The sequence below is a fragment of the Capra hircus genome, chromosome 25 (genome assembly GCF_001704415.2).
Source record: "Capra hircus breed San Clemente chromosome 25, ASM170441v1, whole genome shotgun sequence".
Taxonomy (NCBI): Eukaryota; Metazoa; Chordata; class Mammalia; order Artiodactyla; family Bovidae; genus Capra; species Capra hircus.
In genome coordinates this window covers 2,766,402-2,791,632 of record NC_030832.1, presented here as the reverse complement: position 1 = coordinate 2,791,632, position 25,231 = coordinate 2,766,402, and the positions used below count along the sequence as shown (strand labels likewise).

General features: G+C 54.5%; 2 protein-coding genes across 3 annotated transcripts; one reads left to right on the top strand and one right to left on the bottom strand.

The window, feature by feature from the left end:
• Positions 3,788-6,702, top strand: C25H16orf90 (chromosome 25 C16orf90 homolog). Its single transcript, XM_018039858.1, has 3 exons — positions 3,788-3,833; positions 4,145-4,606; positions 5,001-6,702. The coding sequence occupies exons 1-3, from the start codon at positions 3,788-3,790 to the stop codon at positions 5,156-5,158; spliced, it is 666 nt and encodes a 221-aa protein (XP_017895347.1). The 3' UTR covers positions 5,159-6,702.
• On the bottom strand, positions 6,930-24,367 carry NAA60 (N(alpha)-acetyltransferase 60, NatF catalytic subunit). Of its 2 annotated transcripts, XR_001917272.1 has the most exons (7): positions 24,177-24,367; positions 14,123-14,238; positions 12,395-12,524; positions 11,298-11,394; positions 10,340-10,574; positions 8,989-9,340; positions 6,930-8,242 (listed from the first exon to the last, which is right to left on the bottom strand). XR_001917272.1 is itself a non-coding variant. In XM_018040854.1 (6 exons), the coding sequence occupies exons 2-6, from the start codon at positions 14,230-14,232 to the stop codon at positions 9,184-9,186; spliced, it is 729 nt and encodes a 242-aa protein (XP_017896343.1). In that variant the 5' UTR covers positions 14,233-14,238; positions 24,177-24,367; the 3' UTR covers positions 6,930-9,183. The 2 variants fall into 2 exon arrangements, 1 of the variants encoding a protein (XP_017896343.1); XM_018040854.1 differs by having other exon boundaries at positions 6,930-9,340.

Sequence of the window (25,231 nt, the reverse complement as noted above, 5' to 3'; positions counted from 1 at the left end):
GAATCAGCCATTCAGTTCAGTTTAGTCGCTGTTGTGTCCGACTCTTTGCGACCCCATGGACTGCAGCACGCCAGGCCTTCCTGTCCATCACCAACTCCTGGAGCTTGCTCAAACTCATGTCCATTGAGTTGGTGATGCCATCCAACCATCTCATCCTCTGTCATCCCCTTCTCCTCCTGCCTTCAATCTTTCCAGCATCAGGGTCTTTTCAAATGAGTCAGTTCTTCGCATCACATGGCCAAAGTATTGGAGTTTCAGCTTCAGCATCAGTCCTTCCAATGAATATTCAGGACTGATCTCCTTCAGGATGGACTGGTTGGATCTTCTTGCAGTCCAAGGGACTCTTAAGAGTCTTTTCCAACACCACAGTTCAAAAGCATCAATTCTTCAGTGCTCAGCTTTCTTTATAGTCCAACTCACATCCATACACGACTACTGGAAAAACCATAGCTTTGACTAGACAGACCTTTGTTGGCAAAATAATGTCTCTGCTTTTTAATAAGCTGTCTAGGTTGGTCATAACTTTTTTTCCAAGGAACAAGCGTCTTTTAATTTCATGGCTGCAGTCACCATCTGCAGTGATTTTCAGTTCAGTTCAGTTCAGTTGCTCAGTCGTGTCCAACTCTTTGTGATCCCATGAATCGTAGCACGCCAGGCCTCCCTGTCCATCACCAATTCCCAGAGTTCATTCAGACTCACGTCCATCGAGTCAGTGATGCCATCCAGCCATCTCATCCTCTGTCATCCCCTTCTCCTCCTACCCCCAATCTCTCCCAGCATCAGTCTTTTCCAATGAGTCAACTCTTCTCATGAGGTGGCCAAAGTACTGGAGTTTCAGCTTTAGCATCATTCCTTCCAAAGAAATCCCAGGGCTGATCTCCTTCAGAATGGATTGGTTGGATCTCCTTGCAGTCCAAGGGACTCCTTCTCCAACAATGCAATTATTTTGGAGCCCCCCAAAATAAAGTCTGCCACCGTTTCCAGGTTCCCCATCTATTTACCATGAAGTGATGGGACCAGATGCCATTATCTTAGTTCTCTGAATGTTGAGTTTTAAGCCAACTTTTTCACTCTCCTCTTTCACTTTCATCAAGAGGCTCTTTAGTTCTTCTTTGCTTTCTGACATAAGGGTGGTGTCCTTTGCATATCTGAGGTTATTGATATTTCTCCCAGCAATCTTGATTCCAGCTTGTGCTTCATCCAGTCCAGCATTTCTCATGATGTACTCTGCATATAAGTTAAATAAGCAGGGTGACAATATACAGCCTTGATGTACTCCTTTCCCAATTTGGAAGCAGTCTGTTGTTCCATGTCCAGTTCTAACTGTTGCTTCTTGACCTGAATACAGATTTCTCAGGAGGCAGGTCACACAGTTTGTTGTGATCCACACAGTCAAAGGCTTTGGTGTAGTCAATAAAGCAGAAGTAGATGTTTTTCTGGAACTCTCTTGCTTTTTCAATGACCCAGTGGATGTTGGCAATTTGATCTCTGGTTCTTCTGCAGCCATAGGTTTACACATATCCCCTCCCATTTGATACTCCCTCCCATCTCCCTCCCCATCCCACCCCTCTAGGTTCATACAGAGCCCCTGTTTGAGTTTCCTGAGCCATACAGCAAATTCCCATTGGCTATCTATTTTACATACGGTAATGTAAGTTTCCATGTTACTCACAACATACATCTCACCCTCTCCTCCCCTCTTCCCATGTCCATAAGTCTATTCTCTGTGTCTCTTTCTCCACTGCTGCCCTGTAAATAAATTCAGTACCATTTTTCTAGATTCCGTATATATGCATTAGAATATATCTAATCTAAGACATTTATCTTTCTTGTTCTGACTTACTTCACTCTGTATAATAGGCTCTAGGTTCGTCCACTTCATTAGAACCAACTCAAATGCATTCCTTTTTATGGCTGAGTAATACTAAAAAGCAGAGACATTACTTTGCTAACAAAGGTCCATCTAGTCAAGGCTATGGTTTTTCCAGTAGTCATGTATGGATGTGAGAGTTGGACTGTGAAGAAAGCTGAGCACCGAAGAATTGATGCTTTTGAACTGTGGTATTGGAGAGGACTCTTGAGAGTCCCTTGGACTGCAAGGAGATCCACCCAGTCCATTCTAAAGGAGATCAGTCCTGGGTGTTCTTTGAAAGGAATGATGCTAAAGCTGAAGTTCCAGTACTTTGGCCACCTCATGCGAAGAGTTGACTCATTCATTGGAAAAGACTCTGATGCTGGGAGAGATTGGGGGCAGGAGGAGAAGGGGACGACAGAGGATGAGATGGTTGGATGGCATCACCGACTCGATGGACGTGAGTTTGAGTGAACTCCGGGAGTTGGTGATGGACAGGGAGGCCTGGCGTGCTGCAGTTCATGGGGTTGCAAAGAGTAGGACACGACTGAGCGAATGAACTGAATAGAATATTCCATTGTGTATATGTACCACAACTTCCTTATCCATTCATCTGTTGGTGGACATCTAGGTTGCTCTTCATTCATATCTTTTTATATCCAGTTATCCCAGCACTCTTTGTTGAAGTGACTATTATTTCCTCCATGGAATAATCTTGATAATACTGTTGAAAATAAATTGTCCAGTGATGTACGAATTTATTCTGGGCTCTCTATTCTATTCCACTGGTCTAGATCTCTAGTCTTGCGCCAGTTCCACACTGGTTTGGTTACTGCAGTGTTGAATCGTATATAAGAAGTTTTTAAATAGAAAATCTTAGTCTTCAAACTTTTTAAGGTTGTTTTTGGCTTTTGGGTTCCTTTGTAATTCCATATTAATTTTAGGATCAGTTTTCCTGTTTCTGCCTTCGAGGCTGTTGGGATTTTTACAGGAATTGCATTGAATCTGTAGATGACCTTGGAGAGGACTGCTGTCTTAATATTAAGACTTCAATCCACAAACATGGTCTTTTTCCATTTAAGTTTTCTTTTTTGTTGTTTTCTAGTTTTTAGGGCTGTCTTGCCCTTCCATGATTGATTTTATTCTTTTTGTTCTTTCCTAGTGTATACAAATATAGTTCATTGTGTGTTGATCATGTGTCCTGAGACTGCTCAACTAACTTATTAGCTCTGATAGTTTTACTAGCTCAAATAGGTTCTTTTTTTTTTTCCTTTGAGTGTGAATTAATTTCTTCTCTATATAGGACCATGTCATTTGTGAACAGAGAGAATTGAAAAGTTTAACTTTTAAAGAAATTGTTTCCCAAACTGGTGGTATCATTTACATCCCCCCATCCCCAGCAGTGTATGAGAGTTTTGGTTTCTCCAAACGCTTCCTCACACAGTACAATCCACAGGATACCCCATGGCCTACTTATGAGAAAATGGATGGAAGAGTTAAGGGACCTGCCCAGTCACCCAGAACCACCTTCTTGGCATGCTCAAACCACTGATATAGGTCTCACCATGTCTGTGTCCCTAAACAATTCATTTTCCACCCACAGATGAGGAAAAGGACACCCCAAGAGGTCAGGTCACCCCAGGGAGTGACTCCCCAGACTGCAAGAGCCAAATCTGTTTTGCGTGCCTGTCCCAAGCCTGAGGGACCAGGGACCTCCCCAAGGTTGTGCCCCGTCCCCTTGCCCACCTTCCACCTTGCCCCTGCTCTGAACATCATCTCTGCCAAACCTGGAGGTCCAAGAGATGAGGGAGTCTTCCCTGTGACATCACAGAGCTGGTTGCCAAGGGAGCCCTGCAGACCTGCCCGCTAGGTGGCGGAGAGCAGAGCCCTGCTGCACATGAGGCCCAGCCGCTCCTCCCCACCAGCTGGCCCTCCATGGAAGCCTTGGTCTGTGCGTTCTCTGAGCTGCGCATAAGAGAAGGTGCCGGGCTGCGGGGAGGAGAGGCAGGAGGAGAGATGCCCTCCTGTCCTGACCTGGGCCCAAAGCCACCAGGGTGGCCCCAGGGACATGCATGCTTGGGAGAAGGGAATGGCCATGGGTCCAGGCCACTTGACCCTGGACACTATAATGCTCTTTTTAGGGCAGGGGACAAAAGTGGGTGGCAGAAAGAGCCTGAAGTCCTGAAAAGATCTTGGTGCTGAGACCAGGTTTCTGGGCTGGGAGGGAGGAGTGCTAAGTTGGATGAGGGGGATTGGAGGCAGGGGGCGGAGTCCACATGACAGACAGGTAAGCTGAGGCTCTGCAGGCCAGGGTGGGGCTCATCCCACCAGCATGGGACTGTTCTCCCGTCACAGGCACTGGGGCCCACCGGCCACACCCTTCTGCTCTCCCCTCCACAGACGCAGTGAGCTGGGCCCAAGGACACACCAGTCACCCCGACACACCACCCAATATCTACGAGGCGGGCCTGGGGGCCCAGCAGCAGCAGTGCCCCAGTGCCCAGGGAAGCAAGCCCAAGAACTTCCGGCTGCGCCACCTCCGGGGCCTGGCTCTCTACCTGCCAGGCCACTTGCAGCCTGCTGGCCAATGTGAGAGCCACTGGCTGGGTCGGCTCCTGGCTGGGGGCTGCCTGCCACAGCCCGAGGGCCTCGTCTGGCCCCTAGACTTAGCACAGGGGACTGTGGGCCAAGGTAACAGCCACCACTCAGCCCTTCTGGAAGCTCAACTGCCCAGGGACAGCCGGGGAAATACAGGTGAGCCTGTCCAGGTGACACAGAGCTAGAGACAGGAGGGCCAGACCCAGGGCAGGGGTGGGCTAGGCACTCAGACGGACCCAGGTAGTCCCTCTCCACTCCTGAGCTGCCTGGGTACCTGTCCTAGCTCTCCACTCAATGAGGGACCTTAGGCTGCTTTCCCCCACTGGCCATGCCTCAGAATCCTCATTTGTAAAGTGAGGGGTGTAAGTTACAGAAGGGTCTTTCCTGCTTGAACCATGTCTCCCTCTTTCTCCTCCCCTGCGGGGTTTTCTTTAAGAACTGCCCCCCTCCCCTCTGGCTTGGAAGGATGCCAGGTTCAGGGGTCACAGGGTGGGCTGACAGCCTCCCCTGGGTCCCTCTGATCAACTCCTCTCTCTCCCTCTTTCCTCAGCTTCCAGTTCCAGCATAGACCCAGCCAAGGGTGCCCACTCCCAGTCTGGTTCCCCTGAAGGCTTAGGGCTCAGGCCTAAGAGATCCTGGGGTACCCCAGAGGAGACCACATGTCCCTTGTGCAAGAAAACCCGCTCTGGGGGCCTGGAGAGGCCGTAGGGATCCGAGTGCCAGGGCTGGTTCTCCCAGCTCAGGACAGGAGGGGAGAGGGTGGCACCAGGAGCAGGAGGAGACAGGTCCGGGGCGGGGGGGAAGGGCACAGCCCCCACCAGTAGCACCCCCACACCGAGACACCCGGGCAGCTGCCCAGCACCAGAGCCTGGGCCAGCCTTGGGAAAGCTTGAGGGTGGAGGGAGGGAGGAAGAGGTCCCACGAGAGGGACAGAGAAAAAGGAAGCAGCCAGGGCATGCCCCTGCAGCCTGCTTCAACTCACGTCAGCCACGGGTACTGCAGAGGCTGGGTGGCGTGGAGAGCTGGGCTCCCGAGGGGCCGGGGAGCCTACAGATCTAATGTCAATAAAAGCCAAGGCCTGCGCTTCAGTCCCTGGGTCTGTCTGTCATCCGGCCAATTGGGTCAGAGAAATGGCCCCTTGGCACGTGTGCTCTGACAGCTAAGTTCGGTGTCGCTCCCAGGAGAATCCGAGGTGCTCCCACCCCGAAGAGGGTGCCGTCCTCCTCTGGGCAGGCAGGGTCTCGGCAGGCCTACCAACAGGGCGTGGTGTTCTGGGTGAAGAGGGCAGAGGACAGAGAAAGTTAGGTCGGGCTCAGGGAGGATGTCGGGAAGGAAAGCAAGTTCCCAACCCGGACAGAAATGTTGGCCCTGGCCCCACACCGCCCACTGAGGCCACAGTGGAGCTCACGCTCCCTGGGGACCCCTGGCCGCCCCGATTCTCCAGGCAGAATGGGCACAGCCCTTCTCCCCGCAGGGCGAGACTCCAGGCACCCAGGCATGGGCTTGCTGTACCGGGAGGCCCTCACCCTGGCCCTGCTGCCATCTGGGCTGGGCCCCTCTCTGTCTCGGGGGCTGTCCCGTGTGCTGTAGGATGTTTAGTGGTGTCCCTGGCCTCCATTCACTGGATTCCAAGAGAACCCTCCTCCCAGTGCAGCAACCACAGCCTCTGGGTGGTCTCATGTCCCCTGGGGGGCAGAATCACTCTGGCCAAGACGCCCTGCTCCACATCACTGGGCTTTGGCCTGTGGAGATTGGATGGGAGGATCCGGGTTTGCCTCCATGATCCTCGCCATCTCTGGCTTCCTGTCCTGGCAGCCCGAGCTGGGCCAGCACCTACCTGCCCCTCTCATGGGCCTGTCAGACCACACGTGATGGTGTCAAGCACATTCTGGACGTCGGAGAGCAGGCATCCTTCCAGACACAGGGGAAGGCTTCCTCAGGCCCTGCCCTAGACCTGTATCCTCGGATGGCAGATTCTGGAGACGCTGGTCCCTAGTTGTGGGGGGGGGGGGGGTCCAAGTTGGGGCCACCAGCCCCAGGCCCTGTCCCACAGGAGGGCCATCTGGAGGAGGACCAGCTCTTGGGGACCAATGCACCCAGGCTGTGGAGGGGCCCGGCCTCCCCAGGCTGGGCTCTCAGGCCCACTGCTCACAGCTGTGTGGCTCCTGGGCAACTCCTAGCCCCTCAACCAGTTTTCCTCATTTGTCTGATGGAGGGACAAGCATGACCCCTGTCCCCAGGGAGGCCAGAGGCAGAGCCCCCGCCTGACCACTGCCTTGTCATCAGTTCTAAAGCCTCTTCCAAGGCTACATTCCTTAGCAGGGGAAGTTACAACTAAAATTGTAAAAAAACAATTGCCCATTGAGCTGGAAGCTGGCCTCGGGACTTGCCAGGGGACAGGCAGCTCCTGGGCCGCCCTCAGCCTCAGGGTGGGCCCAAGGAGCAGGGCCAGGAGTGCAAAGAGCCGTCAAAGACCGAATGTGACCAACTGAAGTCTATTTATTTGTTTGTAATGAGAAAAAACACTACAATCTGTTCAACACTGGGCTGGACACTGCAATGATTAGGGGGCGGGGATGGAGGGGCAGGGCAAGGCCTCTGAGCTCATTACCAAAGTCCAAGGCGGAACCTTCTGGAAGACTCTTCCCTTACCCCAAGAGCCGGGGGAAAAAAAAAAAAATCATGGTCATCATTGATTCAGATTAAGGAGGACACCTAGCTGGGCCTCAGCGTGAAGCTGATGTCAGCTCAGAGGAGGGGAGGCCAAGGCCCTTCTGCCCAGATGCCCTTCATCCCAGGAGCCCCCAGGCTTGGAAGTTCCAAGGGGCGGAAGGACGCGGTCACACAGCCCCACCTGCCGTGTTCCCTCTCCAGCTCTTGGGCCATGCACAACTCTGCACCACCCCGTCTGTTCCAGAAGGCAGGGCGGGCAGCAAGTAGCTCTGGGGGATCCGTGCACACTCCTCCCAGAGTTTCTGCCCCAGAGGCGGAGGGATCACAAGGCACGTGACTGCCCCCAGCCTCAAAGGCTGGGTCTCACTTGGTCAACGCGGTGTGCAGCGTCGTCCCGTCCCTCTTGTATCCAGCCAGGTCTTGGAGCTGCAGCTCACAGGGCTGGGGGCCTGCGGGGCGAGGACCCTGGAGATCCTTGTCAGCACACATTCTCAGCCTGGCTCCCCACGGCAGCTCAGGTGAATGGCACGTCCACCGTCGGCCGGGCAGCTCCGGTCACCCGGGACAGAATGGAGCCAGCCTGTGGGAGGACTCATCCTCCAGGCGGGGGTGTGAGCATCCAGCCTGTTATCCTGAGGCCCATGTGGGGAGCAGAGCCTGAGAGTCGGAGCTCAGGCTGTGGGTGAGGGGCCTCCCTGGCTGTCCCCCAGGAGCCCCAGCCCCAGGTGGAGGGATCAGATTGCTCCCAGCCCCCGGGCCTCCGGGGGCTGGTTCTGGACGAGGGGCTGGTGTTCCTGCTATTCGACCCCTTGTTGTTCTCAGGCTCCTGTGTCTTTAGGGTCAAGTGTGTCTGTAACACTTGGGTTCCTCCCTCCGAGAAGTTAGTTCTGGCTTTGGAGGAAGGAGCTGGAAGGAACGGGCTGAGTAGTGGGGGAGGCCGGTGAGGGGCACAGAGAAGAAGCCCCTTCCCAAGGCCTTGCGCCCCGGGGCAGCGGAAAAAACAGACCACAGTGAATGCTGCCACCAGAGCCGCCCGTGAGGCCGGCGTGCACACGCAGGGCCGGGCCGGGGCTCAGCGGAACTGAAGGTTTTCAGAGCGGGTAGGAGGCCTGGGAGAGCCTGTGGGGTAGACAAGAAGGGAGCAGGGTGAAGGCCGGGGCGGAAATGCTCTGCCCCTACCCTGGGGAACTGGCCTAGGAGCTCCAAGCCAGGCACTGGCACTCCTCCAGGCCCAGAGTCCCTTCCAGGGACCACCAGCTCCCCTTGGCCCCAGCACAAACCATGGCACCAACAGGGGTGCCAGCCCAGGAAGCCGCGGAGCCCTTCTGTGTGGGCTCGGCCCCCATCACAACCTGCTCCAGGTCGTGTCCACGCACGAGTGCACCCTGGTGTTCCCATGGCTCTCAGAAGTGGCCGTGTCTGGGCTGGGCACTCAGCCAGAGCTCAGAGAGTGCGCGGGTGCCACCAGCGCTGTCAAGGTCATGTGTACACCCAGGGAAGCATGGCCGGGGACACGGTGGCACCACGGCCCTGGGAAGAAGCTGAGCATCCGGGGCCCAGGGGAAAGAAACTTGATCTTTCGGTAACTTTTCAACTTTTGAACCGTGTATGTTTTTTTAAAAAAGGAGTTTAGGACGTGAAAAGACAACGCTCTGGCCAGGGCTTAAGGACTCTGCTTTTCCTCCACAAGTTCCCGAGAAGCGGTCAGGGACCCCCCTGGCCCTGGGCTCTGTCACCCATGACCTGTGTGGCAGATGCCCACCTGGGGCTGCCTGTCCTCACTGCTGACGGCGTGGGGCACCCCCTCATTTCCCTGACCATCACCCCCTAGGTTTGCCGCTTCCCACACCCCCTGCTTGGGGTACCTGGGGAGACAGGGCATGCCCCACGTTGCTCTGCTCCCGAACCCGCGTAGCACCGGCCTGCAGCTGGAGCGGGCCGACGGGCCCGGCAGGTGGCCGCCAGTTCCTCTGCAGAGGACAGCCGCAGTCAGATGGCCAGGAAGGCGGCGTCCGCCAGATGCCGGGGGGTGGGGCCCGGCGGAGGCTGCCTGGCTGGCGTCACATGGTCCGGCTGTACTCGATGCCACCCTTGGCGGAGATGCTCGACCATGGCAGGAAGCTGCAGAGCAGGCTCTGGGCCTGGCGGTAGATCCTGTGTGGGATGGAGCAGGGGCTCAGGTTCGCTAGCGCGGAGCCCAGGTGCTGGATGTAGTCCGTGCAGCTCCGTTAAGGAAGATTCCACCTCGCCTGCCCCAACGCCCTGGGCCACTTGGTCAGCTCGGTGACCCTCAGGGGCTGCCTGCACACAACACACCGCTGCTGTGGGCGGCCATAAGCCTGCACGGCCTCTGCAGGGCTGGGAGCCCCACCAGATGGAGTGGGCTCTGCTGTGCAAACACAGGACCTTCTGAGTGCAGCCCCACACACCCAGACCCGACTGAGGCTGGACGTGACTGGGTGCCGTGGGCGGGGTCTGGTGGAGCAAGAGCTCCTGCTGCCCCTAAGCAGGGCCCTGTCCCTGTGACAAGGAGGGGTCTGCAGTCCTGACCCCCTGGATGCCTACAGAGAGCTCCCCGCTTCACGTGAGCCAGGCCTGCAGGCTTTTGGGTCACCCCTGTCTTTCCCGTTTATCTCCCTATGAGATGGATAAAGCCTGGACTCATTTGTTTCACTTCTGTCTCTCACATACACACATTATTTTGGGGGCCGCTCCCTGTGACTGTTAGGAAGTCTCCTGGCCTCCATCCAATCTGTCAAGGGCCAGAGAGAATTGGCCCTTGAAGAGGAAGGTTGAAGAGGAGGGTGGAGGGCAGGGAAACCCAGCTGGGTCACGCACCCGATAAGGAAGGTTTGAATCCAGAGTTCAAAATCAACAAACAACTCTTTTCGCCTCCCGTGCTTGTTTTCTCCCATCAGCACTAGAGCGGGGGTTTCTGTCTGTCTTAGTCACTGCTGTATCCCCCTCGACCTCAAATAGGAGGCTCTCAGGAGATACTGGACGGATGGATCTTGGGCCAGGCTGACGTCCAGGAAGCACCTACTTTCCCAGCATCCACACCCAGACCATTATATCCTGTCAAGAGGTGCTGGTCAGAGTTGCCCACAACACTTGGTCTTGGCCTCAGGGATGCCACGTGAAGGCGACCGTGGCTTCAGTTGGCGCACAAACCCCACTAGGAAGCCACCACCCCTCACCCCACGAGAGAAAGGATATAGGATGGTCCAGGGCGGGTGGCCGCCGTTGATGTAGAGGACATAGGTAAAGCCATCTTTGAGGACCCCGCGGATGGAGTAGTAGTAAGGGAGATAGTGATGCTGCTTGAAGTCTCTGTTCTCATAGAAGCTTATGGCTGTGCTGTTGGTGGTGAGGACGTGCAGGTAGATGGCTTTGCAGTGGTCCTGGGCAGTGGTTGATATGTGATCCTTTAGACTCTCAAGTAACAGGGACCCTGAGGGGTGAGAGGAAAGGGGTGGTCAGGGGAAGGGAGCATGAGGCAAAGGCTGACCTTCCAGAACCACCCATCGCCGGAGTCCCTAACATCCAACCCCCTGGTGGGGCTTGTCGGGTGAGGCTCGAATGTCCCGGACAAGGATGTGAGCCGGCCATGGTCCCTCCCAAGGGCTGGGCCTACAGCGAAGCTCACTGCCCTCTCAGCCCAGGAAAGCATGGAATGGATGGGCCTGGGTTACGAGGGAAGACCCTGACGCTCACTGGCAGCGCGGGACAGGAGTTTGGAGCTGTGCTGGCGGCAGGGCCCTCAAGGGTGGCAGGCATCCGATAAACCGTGGCTGGGACTGTTCCTTCAGTTACACTTCTACTCTTAGTCAAGAAAACCCTGGGGCCGGACGTGAGCTGGGGGTGTGGTGAGAGGCACGGTAAGAGGGGCCCACTGTCTAATGAGGATGCCCGGGAGGGGTTATTCATCTGATCTCACCGGATCTGGGAAGGAGGCCACAGCAGAAAGACCCGGCGAAACGGGAAAAGAAGACAGGCTGAAGGCTGAGAGAGGGCGGGGCCGGCAGACTTGTCAGGGGCAGGGAATGAAGGAAGGGATCGAGTCTGGGCCTGACAGAAGGCCAAGGGATAGAGCAAGAGAGAGGCCGAACAGGTCTTATGAGGGAGTCGGCAGGGAGCAGGAGTGAGCTGGCGGGACTCACAGGCCACCCCTTACCTATCCCGTGCTTCCTGAACTCCTTCACCACTCCCAGGCTGAGGATGTACGCGACCTGTGTGTCCACGGAGAAGCTGGAGGCCAGAATATCTCCGTCCTAGAGAGAAAGTCAGAGACGGGCGGGTCAGCAGTGGAGGCCCCGGTCCGCTACAGGACACGCACAGCTCCCAGGCCGACTTCCGGGACACACACCTGGGGGGACACCAGGGCAGGAGACCCCAGGACAGGGGACAATGGAGAGCCACCCCACCCCCATGGAGGCGAGAGGCTGTGGGCCCTTCCGTGAGAAACCGCTGCGAACAGAGCACGTGCAGAGCTGCTTCTCTTGGGGCGGGTGGCAGACCACGTGGGAGGGTTAGCAAAGCCGGACCAGAGCTGTCACGGCGGGAAGAAGGGCCGCTCAGGGGGCCCTCGGTCCGTGTCAGTCCACGTGCCAGGAGACAAGGCGGCCCCACGGGGCGCGGGCGCTGTAACTGAAGGATCCCACACAGTCCCACGGGGTCCTGGAGTACAGGGGGAGGCAGGCGGGGGCGGCCGAGAGACATGACAGCCCATGTGGCCTCTTGGTTCCAAAGATGGACCACCGGACTGAGAGTCATGCCTCTGACCAGGACCAGGTTCTCATGTTCTTCTGCCTCACAAAGAACCCGAAGGCTCTGCTGTGTGTGTGGTTTTCACTCCCTCACTGGAAAGGACACTTGTGACTCAGCCTGTGTCCCATCCCGTGCTTGCTAAGTGGCTCCAGGTGCTGGATCAGGGGCGGCCAGGCCCGTTCTCACCCCAGCCTCCGCCCCACAGTTAACCTGGATGCAGGTGGACACGCCTCCAGCCTCAGGGAGGAAGCCTCCTTCCAGCTCTTGTGACTCGAAGCCACAGGAAGCCCGTGTACCGATCACCCTCCTCCCTACTTCACAGTGGTCACTGTGAAGCCCACGGTCAGGTCGTGCAACTTAACGCATGTATGACTGTGTCACAAACACACAGAATGAAACCAACCACTTAGGACTCTCACACGCTATCTAGGCTCCCGAGGATGGGGCCCAGAACAGGCAGCGTCCAGAGGCGTCAGCCCCTAACCCATCACTGCAGACACTCACCTCCTTGTGTATCTTGGTCCGATTCTTAATTTCAGCTACAATCATCCCCACGATGTCACCCCTGTAGGTTGCGGCGAGGGAAAAGAACTTCTTGTTGGAGGTGATATCACGATACCATGAGTCTGGGTACCTGAGGAGGAGACAAACGCAGGTGGACCGGCCGAAGGTCAGGTCCAACCACCCCTGTGCTTCAGAGAGTGGAACCACGGGGGACCCTTGGCTGCTCCGTCCACCACTCAGGGTCTGCCCACCACCCAGTCTCCACCAAAGTGCATCACCCTCAGAGGTGCAACTTCTGATAGCCGTTATCTATCCAGATGGGACCGTTCACTGCTGAGTGGCCTTTGAGTTTTGGGCACACAAGGGTAAGGTGTGTCCAGAGCTGCTGGGGCTGCTCAGCAAGAGCCCCGAGGGCAGCAGGGAACAGAGCAGCGAGGCAGTGCTGAAAAGGCAGAGTCAGCTGCAAGCCAGGAGACTCGGACAGGTGGGAGTGAGGGGTGGTTTCCTGACGGGCTAGGTTAGCCTGGGATTCCTTTCTTGGGACCAAGAGCAGAGGAGGGTCTCGGACCCCCCTGGAGACCCAGGGAGGTGCTCTGCTCGGGTCTGCTCTGTAGAGGCCACTGCCCCCTGCCCCCGCCAGAAAGTTCCACAGAAGCTGAGCATCACCCTGCCTCCTCTCCTGGTCCCTGTGAGTCCCACCTTCTCACCAGCAGTGTCAAGCTGGCAGAGCGGCCAGGAGTGAGCCATCACACGGCCCAAGGGGACTACAGTTCTGTCCACCGTCTTTAGAACCTGAGGCCTCCAGCCCAGTCATCTCCAAGGAGGCAGGAAGGCCGGGCTCCTCAGAAGCCCAGAGACTCCGGCCGGTGAGGCTCCAACTGCCCCAGGTCACCCTCAGCAGGGTCTACTCCACCGACTTGCTGGATTCCTGTCCAGCGGTGGGACTGCTGGGCTGATGTTCACTTTCTATGAAGCCACTGCTAGCCCACAGCACACTCCCATCAGGGAAGTAAGGGGTGGGCAGCCGAATTCAACAGGTCTGAGGCTGAGACTCATGGAGATGTGATGCTGGCAGGATCGTGTTTATTTTCAATTTTTAAGAGTTTGTACTATTTTTCCTCACTATAAATGCAGGAAAGAGACAAGCAAAACCAGACAAAACTTATAGTTGCTAATCATCCAGCCAAAGAATTACCAAAAACATTTGCTACATGCCACATCTCCTCCTAAGCTTTTATCTTGTACATGCTTTCAAATAAAAGAGGGATTGTGGTATATTCTGGCTTCTGGTCTGCCTTTTTCACCTACTATCTCACACATACACACACAAACATATAAACCTCGAGGACAGGTTTCTTTGCCCCTGGCTGGATAATATTGTACTTCTGCGTGTACATCCCCTGATGTAGGGAACCAATTCCTTTCTGTTAGGACACTTAGGTTGCTTCTCGGTTTTCTGAATGTCATAAGCAGCACTGCATGAAGCTGTCTTGTAACTGAAGATTCTCAGCAAGGCCCTTCCCGATCTCTGTATAAGAACACGGTGAGGGGCAGAGAGACCAGGGGCGCCAGGGAGCAGGGCCTGGGGCCCCGACGGGTGAGGGGGCTCTCGGTCACCAAGGCACCAACATAGCGAGCCCCCCAGCTTCAGCACTCTGTCCACAGGACCCCCGCCACCCCCACCCCAATCCCCACTCCAATCCCCACCTGCAGACCCGCTGGACTTACTCGATGGGGAACCAGTCGCCGCACAGGTGCTTCACGGTGTCTATGTCATCGTGGCAGAGGAGGCGCAGGCTGACCTCGCTGAGCGCGCTGGACGGCACCGCCTCTGTCATTCACACCTGTGGGGGAGGGGCGTCAGGGGGGAGGGGCGTCAGGGGGAGGGGCGTCAGGAGGGCGGCGCACCCCGCGGAACCTCCTCCTCAGGCAATCTGCAAGGCTGGCGGGATGGGAAGGCTCACAGCGGCCCCACGGGTGGAGGCCTCTCCCCTCCTGAGTGTTCCCGCACCAGGCATCACAGACACCCCACCCTGCAGAGAAGGCCTGGGAGGATGGGGATACCCAGAGGCCCCCTCCCTGCTCACCGGGGACGCTCCTGAGCCCCGTGGAGGGCAGCTGGCCTCTGTTCTCTCCTGCTTCAGCCCCACTGAGCTGCACGCTGAGTGCCCACACCCACCCCGCTTCCCCTCACCCGCTGTTCCTCCACTGGGAGGGCACACGGCCCCGCCTCTCTGCCTGGGTCAGTGGTACCCTATGACCCAGAGCTCAATGGCCCCAGGCCTGGGCTGGGGGGGCCCAGGGACCTGCTGGATTTAGAGTGGCACTTACGGGGTGGGCTGTTTCTCCTCCCTCTCCAGGAGATTTAAGATTCATGTACAGAGAAAGACTTCGAGAGATGCCGGAAGTTCAAGTCAAGGGCCACGAGTTGCAATGACTAAATCAGGAAGCTACGCTCAACCCAGACAGGAGGGTCAAGCGTGGGCTCCGACGAAGCACCTACACTCCCAGGACCAAGCAATCGCCACGGAAAAGCCGAACCCTGCGCCCCCTGAGATCCTGCAGCCACAGGACCCCGAGGGATGGAGGCCAGCTTGCCAGTGCCTCTAGTAAAATACACAAAGCCCTTAGGGCCCCCGCCTAAAGTGCTGGGTCAAGCACTCCAAGCCTCCAGGCCACCCGGTACATGGGCACCATGACCTCTGACACACACAGGATGGGTGGCATTCTACATGACAGCTGCCTGCTCTCGTCAAACTCTCAATGTCATTAAAAAAACAGAATGAAAGAGACAGGGAGACCTACAACCAAACATGATGTGCAAACTCCTTCTGGAAAACACAAAAAGTCAAACAACATTTGGGAGAAACTTAAATATGGGCTAGACGCCAGAAGATGAGTTTATTATGAAATGATCGTGAACCTGTTACTGTCTCAGATGTGGAAGGTGGAGTGCTCCTGTAGACCGTCTTCGAGATGCTCTGCTGAAATACTTGAGAGCGAGGCATCATCGGGTTTAAAACTAAATAACTCAAAATCTTGTCAACTGCTTAGGAAGCAAATGTGACAAAATGCTGTTAGCGGTTGCATCTAAAGTGGCAGGTTTATATAAAACAAGAACTGACTGTTTACATATTCCATTTTTCTATGCATTTGAAATTTTCCTTAACAAAAGTTGCAGCTGGGGCGGGGGAAATGACAGTTCTGTGCAGGGGACACCATGAGGGCCCAGGTAATGCCAGAGGTCAAAGGGTGCCCAAGGCCAGAGCCCTCCTGCTGCCGGAAGTGCCACACCCTCCTCTTCCCTGACTACCGGCTCCAGGAGGCTGGTCTGGGGTTTGACGGGCACAGGCCAGCCTGAGAAATGGGGTGACAAGACTGCCTGACCGCATCACCATTGACAGAGCTCCAGGTGTCTCACTGGCTGTGCCCACCAGGCTCTCGACCAAGAGCTGGGGTCCTCTGAGCTCCGCAGGAGGAGCTGCAGGACAGGAGGTGCTGGCTCACCCTCCGCAGTCTCTCCCCAGAGTTGGCAGGACAAGTGCCAGCGACCAACAATCTCAGTTGCAGAGCGCGGCTGCAGGCAGATGCTGGGTACCTGGGGAGCTGGTGCCACAAGGAGCACCAGGAAGCAAGGCTTTGACCCGTGGTACCTGCACCAGGGGGCTGACTACAAAGAGGCTGGGGTGGGCGCTTCCGGAGAGGACGGAAATGTTTTGCATCTTGATGGTAGTGGTTACGTACACAAACGTATATACTCGTATATTGAGCTCACTGGGTATATCCTGTTGTATGTATAGTAAACGTCAATAAAGTTGGTTTCGAAACATTTTAAAGGTTGAGGAGTGACGGCAAAGGGAGAGACTGATAATAAGTGAGCAACTTGCCCGTCCTGGGATTTACACGTTTTCACCCTAGTGTCCTTGTGACAATGCTCTTGACCAAAGGGGCAGGATTCCCCTGTTCAGCGTTCACGAAGAACACTGGCCTCAAAGACACACAGCTATTTGTGGATTCTCACATCCCTATTAAAAGGACTTGGATGTTTTCAAAGGCCGTTCTTTAGATGCCTCGATTTAAAAATAGAGACATGTCACGTCTAACTAAGGGGAAATGTAGTATATTATTGTGCCTGATCTGCCCGAGCCCAACCGACCGGAGTGGAGGAGGGAGAATCCGGCACCCACGTGCCAGAGAGAAAGGGATGTTCGGGGGGGGGGGGTGGTCAAGATGGAAGGGGTACGGTGGGCAGTGCTGGTCCACCACTGGGGGAAAGGCCAGGAGACTGACATCTGACACCTGTGGGGACCCCGCTTGTCCACCTGGAACCTTCAGCCAAGCACTGACCTCCTGTTGCCATGTGCTGCCCTACGGGCTTAAGGGACAAGGACTCAGAAGACTCACTGGAGGACAGAGGCGGCAGGTGAACCAGAGCAAAGCCCCCGAGTCAGCCCTTTGTCCCGAGCCCCAGGGGACTGCAGGCACAGGCACACAGGCCACCTTTCCGTGCATTTCCCTACGAAGACACAGACACACAGATCCTACAATAGCAGGGACACGCTGCGCAGAAGACACAGTTCAGGCCTGCAGCAAGAGTTCTCCCGGGCTTGCTAGCTCTGCCTCCTGCCCTTGGCCTTCGGGGGTGGGCGAGAGGAACATTTCTAGAAGGGACAGAAACTGGATTCTCCAAGATGATGAAGGACCAGCCCTCTCACCTCTCCATCTGTCCTTTCTCCTTCCCTAAACCTCGTCCCCATGGGCTGTCTGCAAGAGTCATCTTCCTTCTGAGCTGAAATGACCTCTCGGGTCCCTGTGTTGATGCCATGCGGTGGCTGGGGATGATGCCTGATCACCTGGGCGTGCGCTCCCAGACCCCACTTCCCAAGGGACTGCGCGTGCCCAACCAGAAGACAGAGTGAACTCCAACATCTCAGGCGCATCTTCCACCCCACCCCCCAGCTGCCAAGTGCTGGGGATTCAGGACCTGGGGACTTGGGATGGGACTGCTCTAGTTTTTGGAGGGGTTTCCTGGCACCATCACAACGCCCCTGGGGCAGAGCACCACCCTGGCCTGTCCCTGTACTCTGCGCCCCTTCTCAAACAAAGCACGGGAAAGATCAGTGCATACTCATCCACGGTACAGAGTTAAAGACCACCAGGGCCCTCCAATGTGAAATTCTGCAGGCACCAGGCTTATTGGCTCGACAAACCCAAGAGATTCCAAGCTCTTGCCTTCAGGATGGATGGCGCAAAAAAGCAAAAATAAGCCAGTGATGGACACACGGCACCACCCTGCTCATCAGTAAAATGGGCTGAAGGGCTCAGAGCAGGGAGTGAGGGAAACCGTGAAGGCTCAGCTCAGCTCATTTGTTCAAGTGAGCAGCCATCTGGGGGCGGGGGCGGTGGGAGCTGTCTCTACAGCAGCCTGGGAGCCTTTCAAAGCCTGAGAGTGGGAGGAGAAATATGAATAATTTACAGGAGACAAGACACAAACACCCAGCACAGTGGGTTCAAAGCACCTCCCTCTTACAGCCCGCCACATGACGCCCCAAGGGGAGCCCACAGGCCCCTCACACACAATTTAAGACACATCACTTCAAGCGCGAACTGTTAACAGTGGGGGATGCCATTTGTGTGATATTCTAAAACTGGCTAAAGAAACTGACGGTAAGAGCAATGAGAATGCGGTGGGGGACAGAGGACCTCGATGGGGGGGCATAGGTTGACTCGCGGGGCAGGTGACAATGTTCCCATGTCCATCAGGGTCGTCAACCACGTTCACCTGCACACTTCAGATCTGCCGGCTGGGCAGCACGTGAACCATCTCTCGACTTAAAAACAAGACAACAACCAGTGGTCCGGAGCAGTCCCGGGGTCAGCCCGTGTTTCCCTCTGGGCCAGAGGTTTTATGACCACCGCCCCCATCACAAAGAGAATCCATTCATTTTTTAATCAAAGTTGTACTGAAAACCCAGGCCCCGCACTAGACACTGTGGTTGTAGTAAAGAGCAAAGATGGACATCTCTGATCACTGGCGGGGCTGGAGCGGGTGGGGAAGGTGTGTGTTTTCTTGCTCTTTTACCTAAATACTCTCAGAAACGCTTCCTTTGCTTGAGGAATTCTGAGGCAAACAGCACATCAATGAACACAAAGAATGCCATCCAGCAGGCTGAGCAGGGAGGGGTTAACACACCTGTCGGAGGGGATGCTCCCCTCCCAAGGCCTCAGGAGAAGGCAGGAGATCCCCAAGCATCACTCAAGGTGTTTTCCTTGACTATTTGATCCGCCTCCTTGAATCAAGAGTTCCAGGAGGAGAAACAGAGTCCTGAACCATCCCACATGCGTCAGCTCATGCCCTCCCTGCCACAACCAAGAGGGATCACTGGCTCACAGTATTTCTTATAGCAGCGGAGTCCAAGGGAAAGGCAAGGCTTCAAGGCCACACACGTCCAGTGCACACGCACTGTCTGGCTCCCCCTGCCACGTGCGGGCCCTGGGTCCTGGCAGGCTGTGAAGCGGGGACCAAAGTCCTCACAGGACACGTGCAGAGTGCCTGCCAGGCGGGTAGAAGTAAGCCCTCTGCAAACGGTGGCCGTGACTGCCAAGTGCCAAGTTCTCTTCCAGGGACTAGTGAACGTGCGCGATCCACACTTGAAACTTGGGCCGTCACCAGATTCTCGAGGATGAGGAGGAGAATGAGTTCTTCCTGAGATGGGCCCCCTCAGCACTGCCCGGGTCTGGGGCTGAAATGGACGCTGCTGGCAGTTCAGTTTGAAAGGGAAAAGCACAGCCATGGCGGTCTTGGGTTCAGAAACCCTGCCTGCCTCTCACCGCTGCCCCTTCAGCAAATCAGCTCCCCCCCAGCCCTTTCCAGCACTTGTGCTTTTTCCACCTGACTCTGCTGGGCTTTGTTGTTTTACATTTGACTTTTTAATCTCTGCGTCCCTGGGTTTGTATTTAAGATCCTTCAAAATCCAACAGATATTAAATGTGAAAGTGGGTCAAATTAGGTATAAATTAATACTAGACCATGTGGTTAACTTTCATAACAAAAATTATTTTTAAAAAGAAATTCAACCTCCTCTCAGCATTTGCCTGTGAAATTAAGGCAGACGTCTGTTTTACATCACTCACTTCTGCCTCATTTGAGGTTTTTTTTCCCTAAACAATGAGCTTGTTTTTATTATCAGAAAAAAATAAAGACTTCCAGGTGATACGTGAAAATTCAGAACACATTTTTTACATTATAATAATCTGTTTTTAATTGTAACAACTTGGGATTTTATAATGTCTCTTCAAATTATAAGTAGAATGGCTATCCATTTTGCCCCAAAATAGACTCTCAGTGCCAATGTTTAAGCCCCATACCCTTGGAATAGCACGGCATTTATGCACTGATGCCAGAAATAAACATTATAAACACAGACCCATACCTGTAATGAAGCAAAGAGGAGGCAGTTGTTGGTAAGAAAAATATTTTAAAGAGTTCCTGTGCAATTATTACAAAGAAAATTCAGTGGCCATATAAAAATCAATTTAAAAAATATTTAAAGGCTTCAGGACAACCATCTAAAAAAAACCGAAAAAGGTTTAAAAAAGAACATCCCCCATTTGTTAAATGCTGTTTAAAACTTTGTCCATGGTAAAATAAGAATCAACACATAACATGAAGCAAAAACTCAAAAGCCCCCTCCTCACTTCATCCTCAGTAAAATGAAGGTTAATAGATTCTTGAGTTTCCTACTAGAAAGCAAACTTTTTAAATAGGAGAGGGCTTACTGGGTATGGGGCCCGAGGGGGCTTCTGAGGTGGAGGTTTCACTGGTACAGAACAGCATGACCAAATGTCAAGCAGAGTACTTTTCTGTATGTTTCTGAATATTTCCACAAAGAAGTTAAACACAGGAGGCCAGAAGAGAAACAATACTGTAATTTGAAGCTAAGAGTAGAAAGAGCAGCAACTATCTGGCCAGCAAGACCTTCTGAATAGTTTACAACTAGAGTCACAAGGAAGCATCTAAAAAGAAGCAAGTTGTTAGAAAGGAGCAAACTCAGTGCTACGGATGGAAACTATGGAAACACTGTTGTAGTAACACTGTCCAGATAAAAATCCTTTCAGCAGCTAAGGGACAACTACCCAGAGACTATTTTAGAAAAAGAAATTGCTTTCTTTTCAGTTATTTTTAAGATGGGCTCAAATTTCACTACTTTTCTGCCCAAATACTTTGCTGTCCTATTTCAAGAATGCAGGAAATAGAGGAACACAATTTACTGTTTAATAACAACAAGAAATAGAACTGGAAGAATTTCTTTTCTCAATGTGGTCTGTTTTCTCTAGCCTTCCTGTGGAAGCAAGCGGACAAACATTTGTTCTGAGTCCTTTTCCCCAATCAGTTCCTCTTTACTTCTTTACAAATGCAAATCTTTTTTAATTTGGCAATGTGGCATATGGGATCTTAGTTCCCTGACCAGGGATCGAACCCACGCCCCCTGCATTGGAAGCTTGGAGTCTTAACCCCTGGACCGTTAGTAAAGTCCCTACAACTGTGAATATTATTAGAATGTTTATGTCTGGCATCAGTGCGCAAGAGCTGAGTTATTTCACGGGTATAGACCTTAAACGTTGACACTAAGAGAGTCTATTCACTGGGAGAGGCATTTTAAGGTCTCTATGTGGTCACACTCATAGGTGCCTCTCATCATCAGTATTCCAAGTGTTGGCCCTGCCTGAGCAGGAAGTCAGCCTCAGGTGAGGCGATGGGGAGTATGAGAGGCCCTCAGGACGGGACTAGGGACTGACGGGCCCTCATGTGAGGTGACACCCTGACCATCCAGACTCTGCTGTGGGCGCCTCGAGGTGACTGTCACATGTTGGCCAGCCTCTGCAGAGCAGCACTCAGTGGACCACTGGTTCAACTGTGACACAGACCCCAAACCACTACGTGCAGAAAGCCCTGGCTCCCTGTTCAGATGTCCTCCCATCACTCCAGAGGCACCGAGCAAACATTTCAGGTTCAGAGCTGTGTCAACCCTACTATGCATGTGCTTACTGGGTTTTTAAACACACAGGTCTCTCTTTAGCCTCTCTTTAATCAGCACCAGGCTTCAGGGAACCCTGACCTGGCCCGCCAGCCAGCCTTGATCAGAAGTCACGCTAAAATCATCATATTTCGGGAAGGAGGTCTGATCCCAGAATTATCAAAGACACTTAGAAACATTTGTTGAATGAAATTCAACCTTAGAACTTGGCCAGAAAGAGACCCAGGAGTTCCAGCATCACTTTGCAGATCAGTGTTTTACTCGAAAGCGCTGCACGTGGACGGAAGCAGGATGCACGATCTAGATCCTAATCTTCATTTCGGCAAAGGAGGAACTGAGGTGGGAGAGCTAGGAGGACTCCGTGGGTTTCTTCCAGAAAAAGAAGTCAGGGGAGGAGGTGGTGGAGGCGAAGATGTGGAGAGGGAGGAACCTCCATTTAAGAGAAGGCCTGGCAGCTGACAAGCAGCCAGCTTTCTGTTCAGGTAGGAGAGCCATCAGCAGCGAGCAGAGAACTCGAGGCATTTTGGCAAAGATCTGCACTGCCTCATACTCAGAACTCAATACCTGTGGCTGCTGCCAGGTAAGGATTCTGGGCCCACCTGGTCTAAACATATCTCAGCTGCTAGAAGACAAACTGCTACGAGCCAGTCCACTGAGGCTGGGACAGTCTTCAGGGCAGAGCACCAGGTGAGCAATGACAGCCCCACCCTTCTTAGTTCTAGTGTCTTCATTTCTCAAATCTCCTAACATCCAGGAATTTTCTTCCAACACAGGCAGAGGCCAAGTTGCCAAACAACATCAACAGGTCACATCTGAAGTCTGAGAGTGGGTGTGGTTAAAATAAACATGGTGATAAAGTCACTGTAAGTGACAGTGGGGAGAGGCTAAAGGTAAGACACACACACAGACCTTTTAAAATAGTGTGTGTATTTTTTATTTTGGCCTGTGAACATCACACCATGCACTGACTCTGTTACTTACAGGTTTTAACCATCTTCATAGAACTCCAGCTCTTCTGGAAATACAGTGAGATGGAACTTCAGCAAACTGTGGCCCAAAGGAGGAGCCCAGGCACACTGCTTCTCAAAGGGCCAAGTGAAGTGAAAGTGAAGTCACTCAGCCGTGTCTGACTCTTTGTGACCCCATGGACACCAGGCTCCTCCGTCCCTGGGATTTTCTAGGCAAGAGTACTGGAGTGGGTTGCCATTTCTTTCTCCAGGGAACTTCCCGACCCACGGATCGAACCCAGGTCTCCCACATCGTAGACAGATACTTTACCGTCTAAGCCACCAGGGAAATCCAAAGGGCCAAAGTGCCCAACAGAGGAGATGAAGACCTATGTCATGCTCAGCCATGACCACTTGTTAAATGACAGGGACTTCTATTTCAGCCACCCTTGAGTTTCTTCTGGCCTTGAATCATTTCTTCTCAAACTGAGCTTAAAGCAATTCAGGGATTTTTGCAAGAAGACAGGATTTGTTTTGCTCCAGCTGCTTTTAATTCAGTGCTGTCCAAGACTACCCTTTCTCCCTGCCTCACAAGCCAGTACTGTTGGCCAAAGGACTTCTAACACTTATCTGTACATACAAAGTGCTTCACAGAATGTGGTATTTCTACCACTGACCTGCAGTCATACTGACTTTCCCGGTTCAGGCAGTTAAGAGTTAACATTAAATTTTCTGCCTTCTGTGCTCCAGTAAAATATCTGCACCCAGCAAAGCTCTCTTCAGTTCTGACTCTCTGATTACAACCAGTCCAGGTACCAAAGGGCTGTAGGGCTGTTATCCTTTTCCTTCAAGAGAAAATAACAAAATGGTATGGCTTAAGGACTGCGCAGAGTGAAAACTGACCAAGAAAGCAGCCAATAGCCACGTTTATGGCGGAGTGACTCCTCCTCTCATCCCCAGACCCCGGGGTCCGTCATTTCCTGAACACACAGATAACTGCTGTTAGTGGTCCAGGGAAGGCGCTCAGCCTCCCTGAAAACCTTCCCAGGGGAGCAAACCACAGAGGCTACAGATTTCCTGTTACGTGGGAAGCGCCCAATCAATGGGGCAGAGGTCAGAGGTGGTGCAAGGGTCTGCACGGCCAACCTTTAAACTACCCCAAAACGTAAGGCATTGAGCTGTCTTAACCAACATATACAGCTTAAGGAGTAAGAAGTGGAGACGACTGAGAAAGAGTTCCAGTTTCCAGAGTTCACGGGAGGGCAAAAAAGTCGCCAAGTAACTACAACCCATGCAACAAGTACCAAAGCAGCGGTGGGGCCCGGCGAGGCGGCAAATCGCTGGACTGTGAAAAGGACGGGCCCGGCACCTCCCGCGGGGCCCGGCACCTCCCGTGAGGCCCGGCGGGCAGCAAGGGGCAGGCTGCCCTCTGCTTCCAAATCTCCCCGCCAGCTCGTCCCGAGGCCTGGCACGGAGGCAGCCCAAGCAAAAGGATCGGGATCGCGCCCCTGGGGCGCCCCGAGACTGGGGCCTCGGCCCCCTCCTCGCCCCGGGAAACGCGAGCTCTGTGATCGCCCTGAAACTCCGCGGAGATGTCTGGGCGCTGCCTGGCGGGGGCCGCTCCCCGGCCTACCTCGAACCGACGGGACGTCCCACGCACCGCCAGGGCCGCCTCGGGCCCCCTGCACCCCGGCAGGACCCCGAGACGGCGCTGCCGCCCCGGGCCGGAACTGCTCCCCTGCCTCCCTTGACCGGCCCAGGCGCTCCGCCGCAGGCCCGAGCCCCGGGATGCCTCACCTTGGGCGGGAGCCGGCGGCAGCGGACGGCGTTCTAGGGCTCAGTGCATCCTTGGTTCGCAGGGAGCCAGGAAGTGGGGCCGCGCGGCGCCCGCAACCAGTTATGTAACCGGCAGGGGCCGCAGCCGGGACGGAGGCAGCGGCCCGAGGCACTTCCGCCTCCCGCGCCGGGCCGGCGGCACAAGCGGAAGCCCATTGGCCAGCGGCGTCCACGTGGGGCGGCACCTCGCGACGCCGACGCCGCCATCTTAAGAGCGGGCGGGCCTCGCGCGAAGCCGGACATCGGAGAGAGTGGACACTGGAGAAGCTGGGCCGTCAGCGGTGGAGCAGCGGAGGCACCTCTAGGGGGCGCGTCTGCTAGAGGCTCGCGAGGCTCTGAGAGCCGGCTGAGGGGCTGGACAGGTCGGGCTGACTCTCGCGGCTCGAACCCGGCGGGCGTGGACGCCGGGGGCGCGGTCCGGTTGGTAGCCGGCGGGCTCGGGTTCTTGGGCTGAGCGCTAAGGCTCGCAGCCGTCCACTTCCTGGCCAGCGGTCCTCTCCTTTGGTTTGGGGCTGGAGCTTTTCCATCCGCAGCGTCTGACGGGGCTTCCAGCTAGGGAAGCGTGATCCGTGGCCAACGGCGGCTGGAGGGCAGCACCACCCGGCACAGCGCCGGACGTCCGCGGCAGAGTCCAGTTTCTCCCGTGTAAAGTGGGAGAGGGGGCAGGGGGAGGAGTGTCAGTTGCCCTCAAGTTGGAGGAGGCTCTACTCAGCGGTCCCGACCCAATTTGGCACCAGGAACCGGTTTTTATGTTAGACAGTTGTTCCACGCACCAGGGATGGGATGGTTTTGGGGTGACTCAAGCATATTTATTATACACTTTATTGCTATTATTATTACATCAGCTCTACCTCACATCATCCAGCATTAGATCCTGCGGACTGGGGACCCCTGGTCTACATCACAAAACCTAACTCAAACTTTGTTACTAAGGGACTTGTGTTGAGCAAAATCTGATGTTAACTTTAAAGGATATATTTATCCTTTGCCTTCAAATACCTTTCATTGGTAATATG

What these genes read in the sequence shown, in the direction of transcription:
- NAA60 (XM_018040854.1), bottom strand. Translation starts at nt 14,232, where the DNA reads ATGACAGAGGCGGTGCCGTCCAGCGCGCTCAGCGAGGTCAGCCTGCGC. An exon ending in GTTCAGGAAGCACGGGATAG is followed by an intron (nt 10,575 to 11,297) that starts GTAAGGGGTGGC and finishes CTCACCCCTCAG; the next exon opens with GGTCCCTGTTACTTGAGAGT. An exon ending in CACCCGCCCTGGACCATCCT is followed by an intron (nt 9,341 to 10,339) that starts ATATCCTTTCTC and finishes ACGGAGCTGCAC; the next exon opens with GGACTACATCCAGCACCTGG.
- C25H16orf90 (XM_018039858.1), top strand. Translation starts at nt 3,788, where the DNA reads ATGGAAGCCTTGGTCTGTGCGTTCTCTGAGCTGCGCATAAGAGAAG. An exon ending in TGAGCTGCGCATAAGAGAAG is followed by an intron (nt 3,834 to 4,144) that starts GTGCCGGGCTGC and finishes CAGACAGGTAAG; the next exon opens with CTGAGGCTCTGCAGGCCAGG. An exon ending in GGACAGCCGGGGAAATACAG is followed by an intron (nt 4,607 to 5,000) that starts GTGAGCCTGTCC and finishes CTCTTTCCTCAG; the next exon opens with CTTCCAGTTCCAGCATAGAC.